The sequence below is a fragment of the Danio rerio genome, chromosome 2, assembly GCF_052040795.2.
Source record: "Danio rerio strain M-AB ecotype USA chromosome 2, GRCz13ab, whole genome shotgun sequence".
Taxonomy (NCBI): Eukaryota; Metazoa; Chordata; class Actinopteri; order Cypriniformes; family Danionidae; genus Danio; species Danio rerio.
The window spans coordinates 32213991-32234370 of record NC_141022.1 but is presented as its reverse complement, the minus strand read 5'-3'; the positions used below and the strand labels follow the sequence as shown (position 1 = coordinate 32234370).

Sequence of the window (20380 nt, the reverse complement as noted above, 5' to 3'; positions counted from 1 at the left end):
TTATTTCTGAGTTCAACTTTCCATTCTGACCAGTGGATTGTAAAAATAAACGTAATAGCTTGATAAAAATTAAATTGATAGTCTAATAAATCATAGATTCTCTAGCGTTGTCTGCAGCAATGTTTACCTCATTTCAAATGAAGAGTTTCTGTGCACACAGACGCACACACAAAGGAAATGCTCGGAACACAAAATATAAGCTACATAAAACATGGATGAATCTCTGTGTGTCCTCTTGTATGTTCTAAGAAACACAGCACAAAGTGTTAAAATATCAATAAATTACTCAAGTGATCACGTCTCAGAGATGCTTCTATTAAGAGATAGTAACTTCATTTATCATGCACCTTGAACTGTAAACCTTTGCAGACTTGACAAACAACTACAAGTACACATTGCATAAAAGGAGAAATTAGAAAAAGCAACTTTAGAAAAGACACTTTAGAAAATGCATGCAGTGAGGTGCATTTTTATCACAGTATTGAACTGTAGCATTGCAAAATAGCAACTATGACAAGAAAAAATCAGATGCGCTTAAATATTCTATCCTATTTATTGTCACATCTTGTATATTCATTTTTTTTTTTTTTTTGGTTTGTTTAAATGTCTGTATTGTGTTCATCCCAGCAGACACACAACATCATAAGACATTGATGTTAGGTTAGATGTAGGTCATGACGCCAGGTGCCCAAAATTCAATGTCTAGCCATGATCTAAGGACAAGGATATTTTGACGTCCAATAACACATCAAATGATGTTTATATTTGGTTGATTTTAGGTTGTGATAGAAAGTGACCAAAATCCACCATCGAGTCAACATCTTAAACCAACATCACATTGATGTCAAATACTAACATTTATTTTTTCAGGTCTGGCAATCAAAATCCAACATCTGATAGACGTCATAGTGGTAATATCCACACAACTTCAAGCTGTAACATCATTAGATGTTGATATTTGGTTGATTTTAGATTGGACATTGGACACTGGGGTCGGCCTAACGTTGGGTTCTGACGTCAATCAAATTTACATTGTTAAACAAAATGCAACGTCCTGCGACGTTGAGGTACAATGTCAGTCAGTCTGATATCATGTTGACTTCATGTGCCTGCTGGATTGTATTGTGTTCATATTTTCGTTTGTAGTTTGAGTGATTTAATCTTTTCAGCAGGTCTTGGTTCGCTTGTTTAAAATAGCTCTGTTCACTCTTATTCAAAGAAACTAACACAGGAGTCTAGGGTTGTCACGATACTGGAATTGGATACCAATTGTACTTAAATAAAAAAAAAAAACGTCCATTTCCCGCTAACATTTGAGTACTGTGGAGCACATTCTTAAACAGCGCAGATTTGCCATTGTGTTCACATGCTCCAATGTCCCTGTATCTGTGGTTACAAGTAGTAAATAGCAGAGAGGTCAGTGAACTGATCAGCTTCACAGCCAATCACAGTCATTTCTGTTGAGCAAATCAGCGCTGTTTAAGAACGTGCTCCACATCACTTAAATGTTCATGGTAAATGGACGTTTTTAAAATTGCAGTACCGATTGGTATCGGATTCCAGTATCGTGACAACCATAGTCACACCACACTTTGCTTTAACAAATCCAAACCTACAATGTTTGAAAACATGCCAAGTCTCCTACATCATGCTAACGCTCAAAAACATCAATGTCATAAAATGTTCTAATTCGTCAAAGTCAACAATCTAATCAGAATTAGTGTGAACTGGTGTGAAATGTCATATTTATCTCAGAATCCTTTCAGAACTTTGCAATCCATTAACTTTATTTACACACTGCATGCCAATATTTATTTCTCCTTAGGCATTTTAGAATAAATGTCGGAGACAAAGTCAATATTTCAATCAAACATAATTGAGAGCATAACTGAGTCTGCAGAACTGTGAAAGAAAACCTCTGAGCAATAAAATATTCCTTTGAGTAGCACTTGAGATATACAGTTGCTTTATTAGTAAGATTAAAATGATTTCACTCACATATTTTTATGGGATATAAAACAATATAATATAATATAATATAATATAATATAATATAATATAATATAATATAATATAATATAATATAATATAATATAATATAATGTAATATAATATAATATAATATAATATAATATAATATAATATAATATAATAACTTTACAAGCTCTCAATAAATTTATTATCAAGGGGAACAGTCATGAAAAGAAAACAGCCGGGTGTTTGTTTTGTTTTCAAAACTGAATTATTACCATTCATAATAGTTCAAAGGCTATATTGCCTCTAATCTAGATTTACCACCATTACTTAAACAGAAGTTGATTTTATCCTAGAGTTGTGTGTCAGAGGGTAATGAGCGCTTCATAATGTGATGACACTTGCCCCTTGATTGAGGGCAATAATTTCATAAATAAGACGTACGGTCCCTAATATTAGATTCCAGCTCAACATGAGAGCCCATATCAGAGAAGGAAGAGCATCATTAGATTTTCTTTGGGGAGATGATACCAAACAGACTGCTTCACTGCTTGAGGACTGACTTGATTGGAAACGGGATAACCAGAGGTTATTATGATATTACTGAGAAGCAGCATGAATCCGCTGAATATTCATGCGCTGTGAATATGTATGGTGTCGTGTCACTGCTAGCACAGAGCCACTGATTGTGTGAGACAGTGGTGATAGATGATGTGCGAATGGGAATTAGATGTAAATAGAAAATGTGATAAGATGAGCAAATAGAATCTCTTCCATCAGACACTACATCAGGACTCGAGAGATGCAGTGCCTTGCGGGCACTTTTACTGTTTACATATATTTGCATTTGACTACCTGCAGCACATACTGTAATATTACATATGCATTCCTAGAAAACGGCTACATATCTACATATCTACATATCTACATATCTATCTATCTATCTATCTATCTATCTATCTATCTATCTATCTATCTATCTATCTATCTATCTATCTATCTATCTATCCATCCATCCATCCATCCATCCATCCATCCATCCATCCATCCATCCATCCATCCATCCATCCATCCATCCATCCATCCATCCATCCATCCATCCATCCATCCATCCACCTGTATGTCACTGACAAAAAGTAAGTGATCCTCCGCAGCAGGCAGGGCTAGACATAACCATCAAGCAAAGGCAGGCCTAAATAAAATCTCATTGTACCCATTTACCATTGTTGCAAATTTCATTCATTCATTTTCTTGTCGGCTTAGTCCCTTTATTAATCCGGGGTCGCCACAGAGGAATGAACCGCCAACTTATCCAGCAAGTTTTTACGCAGCGGATGCCCTTCCAGTTGCAACCCATCTCTGGGAAACATCGAGGTTCGAAACAGCGACCCAGCAACCTTGCTGTGAGGCGACAGCCATACCTAATGCGCCACTGCCTCGCCAATATTGCAAATTTGTAAAACATTAAATAAAAATAAAGCCAAAATAGTATCAGAATTGTAAAATAATAGTCGAACAGGAAGGGTGGGCAACCCTGAAACACCACCACTGTTGGACTATTTGATTGTTTGCTTCACTGCACATCTGCAGAAACTCTGAAGTGATTGACAAACAGCATGTACAAAGCAAAGACTGTAAACGTTACAGAGCAAACAGAACTAAAGTAAACTAAGCTACTTAAGATCTACTTGTAAAGGGAGGAAATGGGAGAAAAGCAAAACTACCAAATGTTAAAAACATTTTTTGCGGCACCATAGTGTAACTTTATATATCCAACTTGTTTTGACACCTTTGTTTTCCCCTTTAAGTTGGAGAGAAAACATTCTCTGTGCTGTGTTTATTCTCATTTAAAAATAACTAAATGTGCTGTTGAAAAAAAAAATACTGTGCTAAAATGTAGCATATGCTGGTTACAACCGTGCAACTATACAACAAGAATTACAAAAAATGAAATCTGATATATTTTCATTAGCTGTACATTAAAATTGTTGCATGTGGGCATAGAATAAATTGGTAAACTTAATGGTGTGGTGCTACTGCTTGTACACACTTAATAAGCTCCTTCAATTCGAAGTATTGGGTAAAACAAATTGGTCACAAAATGGCCTGTAATATTACAATTTAATCACGGATTAGGTTAATTTGTTGTAAAGAGTTTGTGAATTTTTATTTCACAATAAGAAAACATGAATTATTTAACATGCATATATTATGTGCATGTGGTGATCTATCAACATGGCCGGTGATCTATCATCTACATTCAGTGGCACTCTGAATAAAATAAAATAAAATAAAATAAAATAAAATAAAATAAAATAAAATAAAATAAAATAAAATAAAATAAAATTTACTTAAGTTAAGTTAAGTTAAGTTAAGTTAAATTAAATAGCATAGACAACTTAAAAAAAATCTGTAAAGTAAAACAATACCAAAAAGAGTAAAAAACAAAAGTAATTATATACTGATCAAAGTGTTAAAATTAAGCAAAAAAAAAAAAAACCCTAAAAAGCACAGCTCATTTTTGTCTAAATGCTCCTCCTCATAACAGTACATGCTCAAGCGACTTGTCAAAGGAAGGATAAAAAAACAAAACCCCACTAAAATCCAATAGCACCGCGGCATCCTTGACCTTAAAAACACTGCAGTGACAGCAATATCACACCCTGGTGCAGTATTCCAGCCTGACAGCAAATGCACTTCAAATAACAACAAGGGGAGAAAAAGTAATTTTCATTCACTCACCGACGTCTGACATTTCAGGTACACTGGCAGCGTAGACAGCCCTGGTAAATTTGGGCTCGTTGTCATTGATGTCATGTATCTTGACAATGAATTCAGTGGCAGGCTCCAAAGGGAGGCCCGTGATCCTGTTGAAAGCCTGGGCCTGCAGTGTGTAAGAGGACTTTTCCTCTCTGTCCAGTCTCTGTGTAGCATGTAAATCCCCAGACTTCTCATCGATACGAAAAACTGTGCCTGCTCCTTCCCCAGAGAGAACGTATCTGGCAGTCCCGTCTCCTCGGTCTTTGTCTGAGCGAAGCTGCATGGGCAGAAAGCAGATTGAGTTTTAACCGCACACTCGATATTTGCCAAATCTGTGTGGATATTTTCAAATCAAACACTCCAATCATACACTAGCAGAGCGATATAAAGTTGCTCCTTCAGCAAAATGTTAAAACGATACGCTGTCTTCTTTTATTAAGCAGTGGACTTCGGCTAGTCTTGTTTTCAATCATGAAGAAGAATCTTTTGGAGGGAAAGCTCTCGAGGGACAATAGACACTCATGAAAGCCACAGACTCTTAAAAGTAGAAGTATTCAGAATGTGTTCCATTAAATACTAATGAAGCTTTTAGTCTGTTTTTTACCACTGCGTTTCCATTTGCATTTATATATATAAAAAAGCTTTCACATGAGTGATTTCCATGATTTAATCACTGTTCTCTTGTATTGATTGTTGTTGGAAACCAAATCAATAGTGCTCTACACAATAAAGAGATTAGAAAAATTAAAACAACAGCAGTTAAGAAAGCATCTGATTAGCCAATATGAGTCAAGCTCTACAATTTACCAGCATTATTTATGAATCTCAGATCATTAATATTGCACTGTTATGACTTTTGTGACAACAGACTTCACTGTAAAAAAGACATATTTCAGTTAAATAAAATTAGACATGTTTCATAATTTTCAGATTTGTTCCATTTATTTATGGTTAGGAATTGCGTTATGGGAACTTGATTTCTGCTCTGTTGACTTTTGATGCTGAAAATTCAACTATGCAGTTTAGCAAAACGGCTTTTACTGATATTTTAATTGTTTGAAACAATGTATTGTATTATAAATATTATATAGGTTTGGAAAAAAAAAACACTATCTGCGAAACATTTCCAAACTTTGTCCCATGCTGCCCTTTTTAGTTGTTGAATAATAAATTAACACCTTTGTATTTCCCTGTATTGACTATTGTAATGCTTTGCTAGCTGGAGTTCCAAAAGCTACCCTAAACAAGTTACAATTACTGTGTGTTCACACCAAAGGTGACAACGATGTCCGCCTATGGTCAACAGACGAGAGCATTAAAATCCGCTAAATTGATTTTGTATTTAAAGGGGCGTTACATTCTTGCATAAAAAACATGTTTTCTAGCGTGAAAAAGTTGTTGATCAAATTCATTTAATGATGGAAGATCAATGTGTTGCGTGTGGTGTGGTTTTGCTCCACTTATTCAATATGAGTCCATGTCTGAAATATTCTGAAGCAGAAATACTGTTTTGTATTGTTATAATTAACATGATATACCTGCTTTTTTAGGAAAAAGTCGACTCACCAATAACCTTTTTAAATGTATGTTCATGTGAGAAAATATTATAAACAATTGGAAATCCAGTGACCACAATAATCAAACACTTGGGAACAGCTGTGGTCAAAACCAAAGTGCATTGACTGCATTCTCTGAACTTCTCTTAAGTGGTGGACGTCTGGTTCGACTCATACTAGATATATACACTAGATATCGCATACAGACCCTGAGCATTTGTCAATAGCGCCACCACATTTGTACAGTGCTCCTAGGGCAAATGTCATTTAACCTCATTAGTCTACTACTTTGGCATGTTCGCCGCTTTTGGTGTGAACGAACAGTTAGTACCAAATTCCACTGGGCACTATTCACCTTATTCTCCGCCGACGAGCGGGCGCTGCCATTTGAATCTTTTTGGCTCGAGACTTCCGGTCTCATTCCCTTCCATTCATTTTTTGATGTTAAAAACTGCTCATTACGCTGCTTGATGTTGCAATTTGATATTTTCTTATTATATTATTCTACTTGGTCTGTATATAGTCATGCAAACTTTTGTTTGTAGAGCAAGTAGTTTGACCGTTTTCTGCAGTTTATTATTCCTAGTCATTTCTCCCATAGGCGACTGAATTGAAAGTTCTAAGACAAACGCGAAAACAGGCGCACTTCCGCATTTTAGAATAAGGTCAATAGGACCATACACAATACAGCTGACTAGGAGTAGTTCAAGCGAGCACATAACCCCTATTTTGAAAAATCTGCACTGGCTTCCAGTCAGTTTTCGAATTGATTTTAAAATCCTTATGCTTGCGTACAACTAGACAATGGTCTAGCACTACAATATTTATCTGAGCTTTTAATCCCATACACTTCTAGACGTGCTATACGCTCATCTGATGCTAGTCTTTTAACTGCTCAGTCAACGCAGCTAAATACTTCATTGGCACCTACATTGTTGAACTCTTTGCCCTCTGATATTCGGGATGCAGAATCCCTGAGTATTTTTAAATCGTCTCTTAAAACATACTTTTTAAGGGTAGCTTTTATTTTATTATGTTTGACTTTTACATGATTTTTAGATCTCTTATTATTATTATTATTATTATTAATAATAACGTGTTTTTAATGATTTTTATTATTAAATTTGCATTACTCCTTGTATCTTCTACCGCTGAACATTTTATGTTTGTAAAGTGCCTTGAAATGCTAGTTTTATAGCTGCTTTATAAAAATTCTGTTTATTATTATTATTAAAATAATAGAAAAAATACCCCCATCAAACTAGAAATGTCAACAATTTTATTTTTTTTTTTATATATTTTAACATCCAAAGTCTTTGGAGGAGAGACAAATTTCCAATAATGTAATTTAAAAGTATAAATAAATAAACAAAAATGAAAAACCAAAATATTGAAAAATGCTAATTTACATATTTAATTTTTTTTTACAATGTATACAGATAGGTAAAGCTATAATTTGATTTATTCACCTTTGCTTGCACATTGTTGTGATAACAATGACATTTTATTTGAGAAAAAAAATGTATGCAAACTACAAGAACATAGTACATACAAAGTATAAGAACATGCCTAAAATGAAAAAAAATATATTTCAACATTTAACACAACTGTTAGGTGAAAGTCATTAAAAAAGAGACACACAGTAGTCATTGTTCCTGTTAAAGCCTTAGTAGGGGACAGAAAAGTTCCCCTAATTGAAGAATTACCCCGATACATCCCACTGGCTGGGTCATTCGGTTTCCCTTAAATGAGTTTATTTGCCCTAAAGCTGTCCAACTGTCACTGTCTGATGCTTAATTAAATTTTAACCAGTGGGATGAGGCTATATGGGCTCCAACAGGCTTCAATGAATTTAAAAAAAATCTAATAAGCAGGTGTTTCATGTGTTTATGAGTGTAGATGGAGGTCCAGCATCTGGTCAGAGTCATGGACATTTAATGCATTTATCCTGGACAATAAGGGCTGTTTTTTTTTTTTTTAGACAAAAATCACCAGCTGACCCCTCAAACACACTCAACAGGATAACAAACATGCATGTCATTCACATTAACTGATCGAAAGGGCAAATGAAAGACAGGGAAGCATCAAAAAGTGTTATGTTTTAAAAAAATAAAGCTATTTATTTGGCCTAGCATGGGTTGTTTTTCTAATCACAAGTAGACAGTGTCCACTTCACCCATACTGCCCTGCAAAGGCAAAAGGCAGTAACTTCATTTTTCTAAAAATTAGAAATGGGACATTTGGCTTACGGATAAAAGGCTCGTAGCCATTCTGGTGGGGGTGGACTTTTTTGTGTTTATTCGACTCGTTTTCTTTTCCTTTGAGGTTTAAATACTGCATTTTTTTGTAATGACATTTCAAGCATAATTTTTTTTTTCTGGATTAGCTTGTCGAATTGTCATCATAACAGCATTTTTTTATTGTACCAAAAACATTTCCTAATTATTTATAATAAAAATAAATATAAAAATAATTAATTATACTTATTATTTTTAAAATACATATTTTTAACATCTTATTTCATTAGAAAAAGACAAATGGCTACGTTTACATGGACATCAGTAATCAAATTATTTGCTTTAATCTAATAATACATTACATGTTATAGCACATACTTCGATTAATGTCACTGCGTCATTGCTATATCCCTATTTCCTCTGGAGTTTCAAGCAATTTTGGGTGTTTCATTTTTAATTTGTCGACTTTTACTGCAGTTTGCCACTTTCACTTTTATTCACAAACATTTCATGCACGCCCCCCCTGTGTGTGTGTGTGTGTGTGTGTGTGTGTGTGTGTGTGTGTGTGTGTGTGTGTGTGTGTGTGTGTGTGTGTGTGTGTGTGTGTGGACTATCCTGTCGCAAAACACAACGAAAAGTCCTACATGACGGTAATAGTTCGATTAAGGTGGTTACATGCCTGCACTGCACTTTAATTATGCTACTAAAATCGGCATACTCCACACGTCTTAATTCGATTTCTCTATAGTTTGATTATGATTTTAATCTGATTAAATTAATCAAAAATTGTGGTTTACATGGTTAACTCTTAATTAGAGTATTGTCTTAATCGCAAAAAAATCTAATTATTGGTGTCCATACTCATTGTTAGTATTGTTTTATTACTGGATTATTCTAAATAAATCTGTGATTAGGAACTGTGATTGAAGTGTTATTTATTTATGTATTTTTTCCCATTATTTTTTATCAATATGCTTTTTCCCTTTCCACAGCATGTCACTGAGCAGATACTCTTAAAAAGAATATCTTTATCATGAAAAAGGTTCATTGTACTTGTAGGGTATTATAAGATATTGTGTAAAGGTTAAGCCCCTTTTACACATGCAGCCCTTTCCGGAAAGTTACCTGTAATTCATCATGTGTGAACAGGGCCTTTTTTGAAAATACTGGTAAATTCATTGCAGCTATTTTCCAGAAAAAGAAGTTGTAATATTACCGGTAATATGCCGGAATGCTGCTCTGTGTGAACGCAGAAGGAAAATTGCCAGAAAGAGTTTTCATTTACATTTAGAACCACTGACGTGAGACGTCTACTCCAGCCAATCAGAACATTCAGATGCATCTCTGCTGTTTATGGAAATAAAAGCCTTTAAATACGTTTCCAGACACATTTAGGTGTTAGATGTTAATCAGATAACGTTTTTATGTTCCTACTTAATGCCAACTGTATAAAAATTATTGATAAAATGCGTATCATACACTTCTCCGGTGAGCGCCAGCACACACACACAATATGTACATCTCAACATGCGAAAGTGTTATTCCATACGTTTGTTTACAACTGTTATCCATCCACAGAATTTGTAATGTAGTCAAATGTGTAAACATTTTGTGCGGTTTGTGGTTCTGCCTTTGGATGTCTCTGGGACAAAGCAGCTTCATGAATACTTTAAATAAAAAAGAAACCAACAACAAAAGCCCGACCCCTTCTATGTTTACAAATACAAGCGCAGCTGTTTAGAGGTCATTTCTGGTTAATGTCAGAATTTACTGGTATTTTAGAAAGGATTTGTGAACGTTCTATTCTGGAAAAATTCCGGAACATCCTTGCCTGTGTGAACAGTGCTTTTTTTAATTTACCAGTTAAGTCATTCTGGAAACACTTTTACCGGTATAACTGTGTGAAAGGGGCTTATAGAAACAAAACAATCTTGTTAATGCAAATGTATTCTTTTGTGGTTGTCACTATTAGTATGTGATATATTTGCTTAACAAAACAAAAATATAAAATATAAAATAGAAATAGAAAAACATTTTAACCATATTAAACATTTTCCCACAAGTTCTGTGCGTCTACAACACAGTCAGTGTTTTAATAACAGGGGAATGCGCTGCTGAATGTCAGTATGGACTCCTCTTTCATGTTTAATGTGGCATAAATATAGCATGCCTCCGAACTGCGGCTTGATGAATTGCAGTCCCTTCCTTCACACAGTCACTGCAGATGGGTTGGAAGTCAATGGTGGGGAATGAAAAAGAGTGAGTGAAATAGCCCATAATTGTTGATTCCTGTCAGGTCTCTGCGGAGCCACTTTGTCCTGGAAATGAGAACGGTAAAAAACTAAACCCTGCTACAAAGTATTCTGTCTCGAAATGACTCTCTCCCACTCTCGTTCGCTTTCTGTCTTTCTCTACCTCTGTGAATATTCATGCCTCAGCGAGTGCGTAATGCATATTTGCGTTACTTTATGTTCTTTGATGATGACATCAAGTTAGTCGAAGTGCCTAGCACTCAGCATCGTGTTTAAATGCAATGTCAAACCGTATAACCCTCGAAAAAACAAATAAGGTGTACAAAGAAATAAATAAATGTGTTGAAATTTCAACTGTAATTATGAATGGATCAACATGAATCTAGTATATGGTAGATAAAAACTCTTTGACAGCAATATTTGAATAGATTAAGACATCAAGCAGCTAGAATGTATAAGAACAGAGGAAATATGTGGGTCACGTAGAGGAGGTAACTTTACTTTATAGTTATTGAGTTATTGAACCAAGAGGCATTCTGGATTCGCAAACTTAAATTGCTTAGTTCAAACGGTATGACTGAAGACTTAGGTTTTTCAATTTGACTTTAAAGGAACCCTCCACTTATTTTGAAATATAGGCTCATTTTACAAGTCGTCTAGAGTTAAACAGTTGAACTGTCTTCGAATCTATTCAACCATTTGAATTTATCTTCAGGTCTGGAGGGGACACTTTTAGCTTAGCTTAGCATAAGTCATGCAATCGGGTTAGACCATTAGCCTCACACTTTAAAATCTTGCTTTAAAATGACCATAGAGTTTAAACCATTTTTCTATTTAAAGCTTGACTCTTAGTTGCATCATGTACTGAGAAAATGGAAAATGTAAAGTTGCTATTTTCTTGGCTGATATGTCTAGGAACTATATGGTAGCATAGTACAGCTCATTCTATATGTAATAATTAAGGAGTTTTGCTGTTGTACATGCCTGCAGCAAGTGAAATGACATAATGCAGTGCCTGGAAATCAGCTGCTTGTACAGCGAAGAGTGCCTTGCACCCATAGAGACTTAAACAACCTATTTAGTATGATTTGATGTATCCAACCAACAAATTTGCAATTTTACAATTATTTAAAGTCCTTATAAACAATTATATAAACAAACAACAATAAAACAAAAGCTATAATGATTAAGGAAAATACAGTATAATATGTATGAATTAAACCATTTTAAGCCATTTTGAACTTTATTTTGAACTTTAATTTTTGAACTTTTTAATTTTAAGGCCTATCTGGAAAAATAAAAGATTTTAGATTTTATACAAACAACAGAGTATATTGTAATTTTATAATATTATTTATTATATATCAAGTATTTGATACGATGATATTTATCAGATCGATGCAAACAAAGCTTTTTTTTTTTTTTTTTTTTTACAAATGATTTGGGAAAAACTGCAGGTAAAAATGTGTTCTATGACACCAAACAAGTGTTTATGTTTTTATATAATGTGGAAAAATGTTTAAAATGAAATTAATCATTGTGAGAAAGTAATCAAATCATTTGTTAAACATCAAAACCGATATCTTTAAATGCAAGACAAATGATAACAGAGTCAAAAAGAGCAAATTTTGCCGAGTAAGGAGTCTTGGCTGGTGGAAGATGTACAAACAATCATACCCAAAACATGTTAAAGCGCTAATGCTACAGTGGATTCAAAAAATGTTCCTCCACAAAAACACGTTTATAAAGCCTTATCTCGATGAGTAAAGGGTTTTCAGATTATAACTAAATATTAAATCATAAATGATTATGAAATTATTACCATGGACGATAGTAGTCTAATATGTTTCAATGATTTATGCTAAGATATGCTTAAAAATGTCCCCACCAGATACCGAGATCGGCTGAATGGATTCAAAACTTGTTAAACTCAACTGTTAAAACAAGATGAGTTATAAAATGAGCATATTTCCATAAAAAGTAGAGTGTTTCTTTAATGCTTAACAAATGATGAACTATTTGCTAATGCTTAATAAATGATTCATAGCATGCAGCTATTATAAACTGTTACTATATTTGTAATAATCGAACATCCGCTAAGTAAAGATGACGTCAACATAAGTGGTGATTTAAAAAGAGGATTGAATTACTCTACACACAGTGAAAGGCTTTGTGTTGAAACCTGTCTGTTTCCTGACAAATGTAAATGAAAACAGCAAAACCAGTCTGTATGAGTGTGGATTGCTACTTGCTCCATTCATAAATGAATAAATAAATAAAATCAGGCATTTGCATCTCCTCCAAACACTATTTTGCTTGACATAGGGGCTTGTGGGCCTGCGTTATCTTGGACGCTCACCTTGCCGACATACTGATTGTTATTTCCCATGTATTCCTCCGACAGGAAGAACTGCCTCCACATCCAGTCCCTTTTGGATCTGTGCAGCACCATTTTATCTCCTTTCATCTGATAGCTCCAGTTGTGAAAGAGATTCCCATCATTCCTCTCTAGCAGTATGACTGGGGAGCTCAGGTGCGGAAAGACCAGTGGAAGCAGCCAGAGGAAGTGATTCATTATCATTGCAGCCAATCGATCGTCACGATGACAGCGACTCCTTATGAATAAGCTAAGAAGGCGAGGCAGCGCTGAATTGAAAGCGATGTAGATGGCAACATCAGCAACCCTGACATTGTAGAATCGCCTTTGATCCTCCTTTGATTCCCTGTAAAAATTAATCAAAGGGAAAAAGTTACAGTGTGTTGGAGGTCACTGCAGCCCTTGTCAAGATGCAACACTCGTTTCTTACAGTGTAATCTCTTTGTTGTTTGTGGAATATATCCCACTGGGCCTTCGTGCACTATTCTGTTCACAGAAGATCAAACATGTAGCCTCACACAAAACCTTGCATATAACATGCCCTTACAATTAACAGAAGCGCCTGCATCGGTAAACACAGTTAAGGTGGAATACTGAGGCAGGTCTGTGTTATGATCAGGGCAGATTGTTGTTATGGATTGCTGGAGTTTTACCCGTGGATTTTCAGTAATTACTGCATTATAAAGCCTTTGATGGTTGATAAATACCATTAAGAGAATGCATATAGATAATTAATTTGATATGTAGAATTTAGAACCCCTTGTGAACATTAAGAGATACAATTCTGCCAGTTTTTACAGTTTTCCAAGTCAGTCGATTATTATTAATAATCTGTTGTAGACAACATATGACATTTTGAATGTTGGAAACCTGTAACCATTTTATTTGTGAATATACAGTTGAAGTCAGAATTATTAACCCCGATTTTTTTTCTTTTTTTATACTTCCCAATTGATGTTTAACAGAGCAAAGAAATTTTCACAGTATGTCTGATAATAATTTTTTCTTCTGGAAAAAGTCTTATTTGTTTTATTTTGGCTAGAATAAAAGCAGTTTTTAATAATTAAAAAAAATCATTTTAAGGTCAAAATTATCAGCCCCTTCAAGCTATATATTTTTTGACAGTCTACAGGAGAAACCATCGTTATACAATAACTTGTCTAATTACCCTAACTTGCCTAGTTAACCTAGTTAAGCAACACCAACTATTTCAAACAATATATATATATATATATATATATATATATATATATATATATATATATATATATATATATATATATATATATATATATAAATTATGAGGAAAGTTTCAAAATTGAAATTTCGAAGTTAGATCCACTGTTGGATGTTGTTGCCATATGGCAACATTTCATGAAGTACCTTTAAAAAGTATTTTTTTACAGGTTTATCCTAATGCCTGTGGTAGATAAATGTGACTTAAGCTGTATAGACGTGTCTTGAAAAATATCTAATAAAATATTATTTACTGTCATCATGGCAAAATAACATAAATCAGTTAATAGAAAAGAGTTATTAAAACTATTATGTTTAGAAATGAGTTGAAAAAACTTCTCTCTGTTAAACAGAAATCGGGAAAAAAAATAAACAGGCCAATAATTCAGTGGGTCTAATAATTCTCACTTCAACGGTATATATACTGTATAAGCATTCAGGTTTCCAACATTTTTCAAAATATCTTCTTTCGTGTTCGACAGAACAAAAACACTCTTACTGCTTTGGAACAAATCAAGGGGGAGAAAATGATGATAAAAGTTTCATTTTTAGCTGAACTTTTTCTCTAAACGAACTCCAAAAAGACACGTCACTTAACACATAATAGGATAAAAGCAATTTAGCATTTTGAATACTAATAAAGAAAGGATTTTACATTGAGAAGAATTAAAAAATGTTAAAAAATAGATTTTATGTTACATGCTGTGAATGAACATTCCTTGCTGCCCCTATTGCTGAAAGCCATATTTAGATGAATATATAAAGAGTTTAGATGTAAAAACCTCTAAATGCCATCATAAACTATCCTCTAAAATAAGCATTTTTATCAGGCTCATGTGTGTAGGTTCAGAAATAAAAATATTTATGGCAAAGAATAAGTCCTGTTTCTGGACGTTAAAGTGAAATAACTCAACATATACAAAGGAGGCTGAAAATAATGTTCATTTTTGATGGAAATTTCTGGCAGCACTTAGAGGTTTTTTTGCATCTGAACTCTTTATATGTAAATATACACTTGTGGTTTTTTATCAATAACAAAAGAAACAAAATTACAGTGCTGAGAAAACAGTAGTTAGGAAGGGATCAGATCAGGTATGATTTGATGATGGTGAATGATGTTTGCACAAGCTCTGCAATTTACTGGCTTAGTATCAACAAATGAGATCATTCAAATTCCACTGTTATGATAGTTTGATTGCTAAATATATTTTAGGTTATATAGCAGAAAAAAAAATATTCTGGTTTTGTTAGACTTATGGTACAAAATATTCTCTTATCTTTGCATGACAGAATCTTTAATTTAATATTTTTTTTCAGTATGATCCTGAACACTACAAACATTTGGTTCATGTGTAATAAAAAAGAAAGAAGGCTGCTTTTGATTTTCTTGACAATCATGTCCTGAGATCTTCACAAAAAAATCAGTCTACAGGCATTCAGAAAGTCTTGGAAGTTTCAGGGGAGGCCTTATTATTTCAATTTCAAAAGAAGCTGTTCACACATTGGCAAAATAATATTTGAAAATAAAAATAACAAACCATTAATGCAAATACAATTCTTACAAGAAGATAATTATTAGGATGTATATCTTTTTATTTTTTGAGTTAAACTTTTATAACTAATCCTCTGAATAAACATGTTTAGCTGTGTACAGTTTCTGTTTATTTGTATTTAACATTCAAATGTCTTCAAATTTTTATTTAGAATTGTTATAATAATCTAAATCGTGCCTAACCTTTGCTGCCTATGTTTTTGTCTAGATTGTAAGTCGTAAATAAATTATATGCTAGATTACATTATCTCAAAGCTTAATTTAGTGGCACTAATGCACAATACAGGATTTTCCTGAAACCAGTTAAGCGCAAATCCTGCCCCACAGCAGAATTCACTGGTTAACTCAAGCACTTCATGGGTTCAGTTCAGAGTTTAGAAGAAAATATATAAAGTTATAGATCTGATCATGACAAACAGAGTGATAATATCTATCAGGATGCTGCAGAAGCTATACTGAGCATACAGTATGTTCAGAAAATCAGAATAGGAATGGACCAATGTCAAATTAAAATACACACTTTTTTTGTGGGTTGAGGTTAGTACGTTTATCTGCTATGATAATACTTGACATTTTTATTACTCAAGCCGACATTAGACAATAATATAAATAAATAAATAAATAAATAAATAAATAAATAAATAAACAAATAAATAAATAAATAAATAGTCCAAAATGCATTGACTTCACTCTAGATTGAATCGATTACCAATTTACTAACTTTTCATTATGGTAGTTGCTGTTTTTGCCCCATAGACTATTATTATATTGGCATTTCTTGATTATTTGTGTGCACGTGTGAGTGTGTAAGAGTGTGACAGAGACCTTAGCACACTTATACATATTAAGGTGAGAAAATCTAAACAAACACCTCAGCTCTTAGAACGTAGTAAGGGTATTTATGCATGCACTCTATCATTTGTTGTTACACTCCATAAAACTCCACATAAAATCTAGAAGCAGGCCTGTCTAAAGGCTTATTGGTGCCAACTGTTGATCAACAGTAAAAAAAAAAAAAAAAAAAAAAAAAACTTTCAGGGAAAACCATTAACAATCAAAATGTAATTATTTGCACAATTCCAGATTTTCACAACATGTTACTGTAATTTTTCACAGTAAATGACATTAATTTCACTTTACAGGGTTTAACTGTAACTTCACAGTAATGTGTTGTATTCCGAATTTTATTGTTAAATGAATCAATTTAGCATGATTACAGCAAATTACTGTAAAAAAGGTTTATCTTTACATGTTGGTTATAGGAAATCAAACTCTTTTTATTTCATTCAACATAGACATTAATACAAATGACCTTTTATGCTAGTATTGGCACTTTTTTATATTAATAAATAACAGACTGTTATTGCAGCCCCAAAAACAATTTGGTTACATCTTCACAAATAACTTGAAAGAAAATCATCCTGTTTTGAAGTGACCTGAATGCCATAGTAAATTTTCAGGTTTGAGTGCACTGCACCTTTATTTAATTTTATAAGGTCAACATGGGAACATAAAATGATTGTGATGTACATAACTCTGTGCTTAGCCAAAAACTTAATAAACTTGAACAAAATTAATTGCTTCATAAAACCAAACACTGTTAAACACAAAAATTATTTTAAAGTCAGGGTAAAAGTCAGAATGACTAGCCGAGGAAAGCCTGCTTCACATTAAAATATGGTTAATTCTACAAGAAAATACTGTGAAATCACAGTAATTAACTTTACTATTTACTGGGAAGTTACAATAAATGGCTGTATAATTTCACAGTAATTTAATGCAACAAAATCACAGTAAAATTGCTGTGAACTACAACAAAGCAATTTGTTGTGAATTTACACACAGTATTTTACTGTGAAAGTAATGCAATTATTAGACAGTAATTTACTGTGAATTTAAGGTAATTTTTTTTACAGTGTGGTGTCAAGGCTTTGCAATCAAAAATGTGCTTATTATATAAGTTAATAGGGCAAAAATGCCACCAACATAACAAAAGGGTAGCACATTAAAACAAAACACGAGTTACATGCACAAAAAAATATTTTAGAAATTTTCTGTGAAATGTATAACAGTATTAAATTTTCAAAATGGGTTGCAGTTATGCTGTGTGTGTAGTTAAGTAATATGGGATAAACTAAAGTCCTGCCAATCATTTGTTTTTAAACAATTAATTTGATTAAAAGTCTTTTGCTTTGTTTATAAAATAATCATCTGTTTTGAGCTGATCTTTTGAATGAAGCAATCAATATAATCCTAGCTGCTTTTGAAATTTATAATTATTAAAAATAAATATTTTATTAAAATACACATGCATGATTAGCTGGAAAATGATAATTAGACTAATGTGGCGAAAAAATCCATTATGGAAATTTGACAAACTAGTCTGTCACAGTGACGGGGACCAATTATTTCTAGCACAACCTCTAACTGTTATTCAGTTAAGACCCTCGGCATCAATATTGATCGAGATAACATTCACATCCCATGTGGATTTTTCCTGCAGTCACAAACAATGATTAAAGTCTGCAAGTGAATGAAGAGACAACCCTTATTCGCAAATTGATTCTTATTCCAATGTCATTTTCTTATTCCCTTGTCCTCTTAATACGTTCCACATCCAGATCGATTTCCAGAGGGAGTACTATAGTAAGGGTGTTATAGCTACATTGGAGCTGAGAGAAATCAACGTACGTAAAGGGGATCAATAGCAGACCTTGATTATATGTCACAGAATGACTAGGGTCGGATTCAAATGCTGGTCACACGACCTAAAAGCTCTTGCTCGCTGCCTCAAATAGTGATTGCTGTTGGCAGAGTGGCCGGGCGCTGTGTTTATTCCTGAGCTTTCAGCCTGAGTGTTTAAGCATGACAGCCGATGTGCGATACATTCAATTAACTGGGACTAAGTGAAACATTACTCACCTCCTTTTCACCTTTTAGAGAGGATTTTTTCACGAGCATCCCCTTAAATGTAGCAAACAGAGTTTTAATGCCCTTAAATGTTTGAATGCCTGTCCCGGGAGATGTTTAACGCCACTATTCAATTTATAAACTGCTGTTAGAAAACACATTAGCGCTCAGTCTGGTCAGCAGGCTCGCGATTAGCTGCCAAGTTACATAGCTATGTACAGTGCTCAGCATATGTAAGTACACCCCTCATCTTTTAAATTCATATTTTTAATAGGAAGCTGTACACTATTATATTTGTGCATATGCAGTTGAAATCAGAATTAGCCCCCCTTTGATTTTTTTTTTTTTTTTTTTTTTTTTTTTTTTTAATATTTCCAAAAGGATGTTTACCAGAGCAAGGAAATTTTCACAGTATGTCTGATAATATTTGTACTTCTGGAGAAAGTCTTATTTGGTTTACTTTGGCTTGAATAAAAGCATTTTTTGTTTAGAAAAAAAAAAAAACATTTTAAGTTCAAAATTGTTAGCCCATTTAAAAATATATGTATTTTTTCAATTGTCTACAGAACAAACCATCGTTATAAAATAACTTAACTACTTATTACCTGCCTAGTTAACCTAATTAACCTAGATAATTCTTTAAATGTCAGTTTAAGCTGCATAAAAGGGTCTTAAAAATTATCTAGTCAAATATTATTTACTGTCATCATGGCATAAAATAAATCACTTATTAAAAAATGAGTTATTAAAACTATTTTGTAGAAATGTGTTGAATTTTTTTCTCTACGTTAAACAGAAATTGGGGGAAAAAATAAACAGGGGGGCTAATAATTCTGACTTTAACTTTATACTAGATTAGTCAGTACTGAAGCCAAATCTGGAGCTCATCTAACAAAATAACTTAAGATAACGGTCCCAAAACTAGTACATTCAAATTTATGTTATAAAAAATATTAAATACAAAATTTTAAATTAAGAGAAAAATTAAGAGAAGCTAAAAAATTTGAACATTTAGTTAGAATTTTGTAGATTGTATTTTTTTCGCAATAATTTGCGTGAATTTAATTGTATTTTCTTGCCCTTTCTCAATTTGTTTAGTGACTAAAATATTATTTTTATAAATATATCTGTTTAATAAATCTGTTTTGTTTAAATGCACCAAAACACATCACCTATATTCACTGAGAAATGGATACAAATATTCCTTTTTAAAATGGGGTGTACTTAATTATGCTGAGCACTGCACCATGAATGAAAAAAAAAATTAAATGCACAGTAAATATATAGTGTATTTTGATGATTTATCTTATATTATTCAAAAGCTTTCACAAAGATGATGCTGTGTGCCACAGTACAACAGTCCTAGGACTTCTGTAGGCCTACTTGAGCCAAATAAAGTCTTCATCTAGATTTTTTCCCTTTTCATTTTTAGCTAGTACACATATAGTTCATTTGTAAAACATGAATGAATCTTTTTTTTCAGTTGTATATGTTCATTCTGCGTTTCTCTGGATTTTTGTATTTGG

At 33.2% G+C, this 20380-nt stretch overlaps 2 protein-coding genes across 21 annotated transcripts in view; one reads left to right on the top strand and one right to left on the bottom strand.

Annotated features, from left to right (window-relative positions):
- LOC147837115 (uncharacterized) overlaps positions 1-20380 on the top strand; it is a 533045-nt gene that overhangs the window by 137968 nt on the left and 374697 nt on the right. Inside the window, exons 2-3 of one of the 20 annotated variants that reach the window (XR_015478576.1) lie at positions 13184-13992; positions 14833-16041. The exons of 18 other annotated variants lie outside the window; for them this stretch is intronic. The gene's annotated coding sequence lies outside the window, so the exon portion shown is untranslated. Of the gene's footprint in view, positions 1-13183; positions 14129-14832; positions 16042-20380 lie in introns of those variants that run through there. One more of the 20 variants, XR_015478575.1, reaches the window with a different exon arrangement.
- Positions 1-20380, bottom strand: part of cdh10a (cadherin 10, type 2a (T2-cadherin)) — a 57460-nt gene that overhangs the window by 31013 nt on the left and 6067 nt on the right. Inside the window, 2 exon segments of the mRNA NM_001039633.1 lie at positions 4717-5011; positions 13139-13502. Of these exon segments, the coding sequence (NP_001034722.1) occupies positions 4717-5011; positions 13139-13360 (517 nt within the window). The 5' untranslated portion in view covers positions 13361-13502.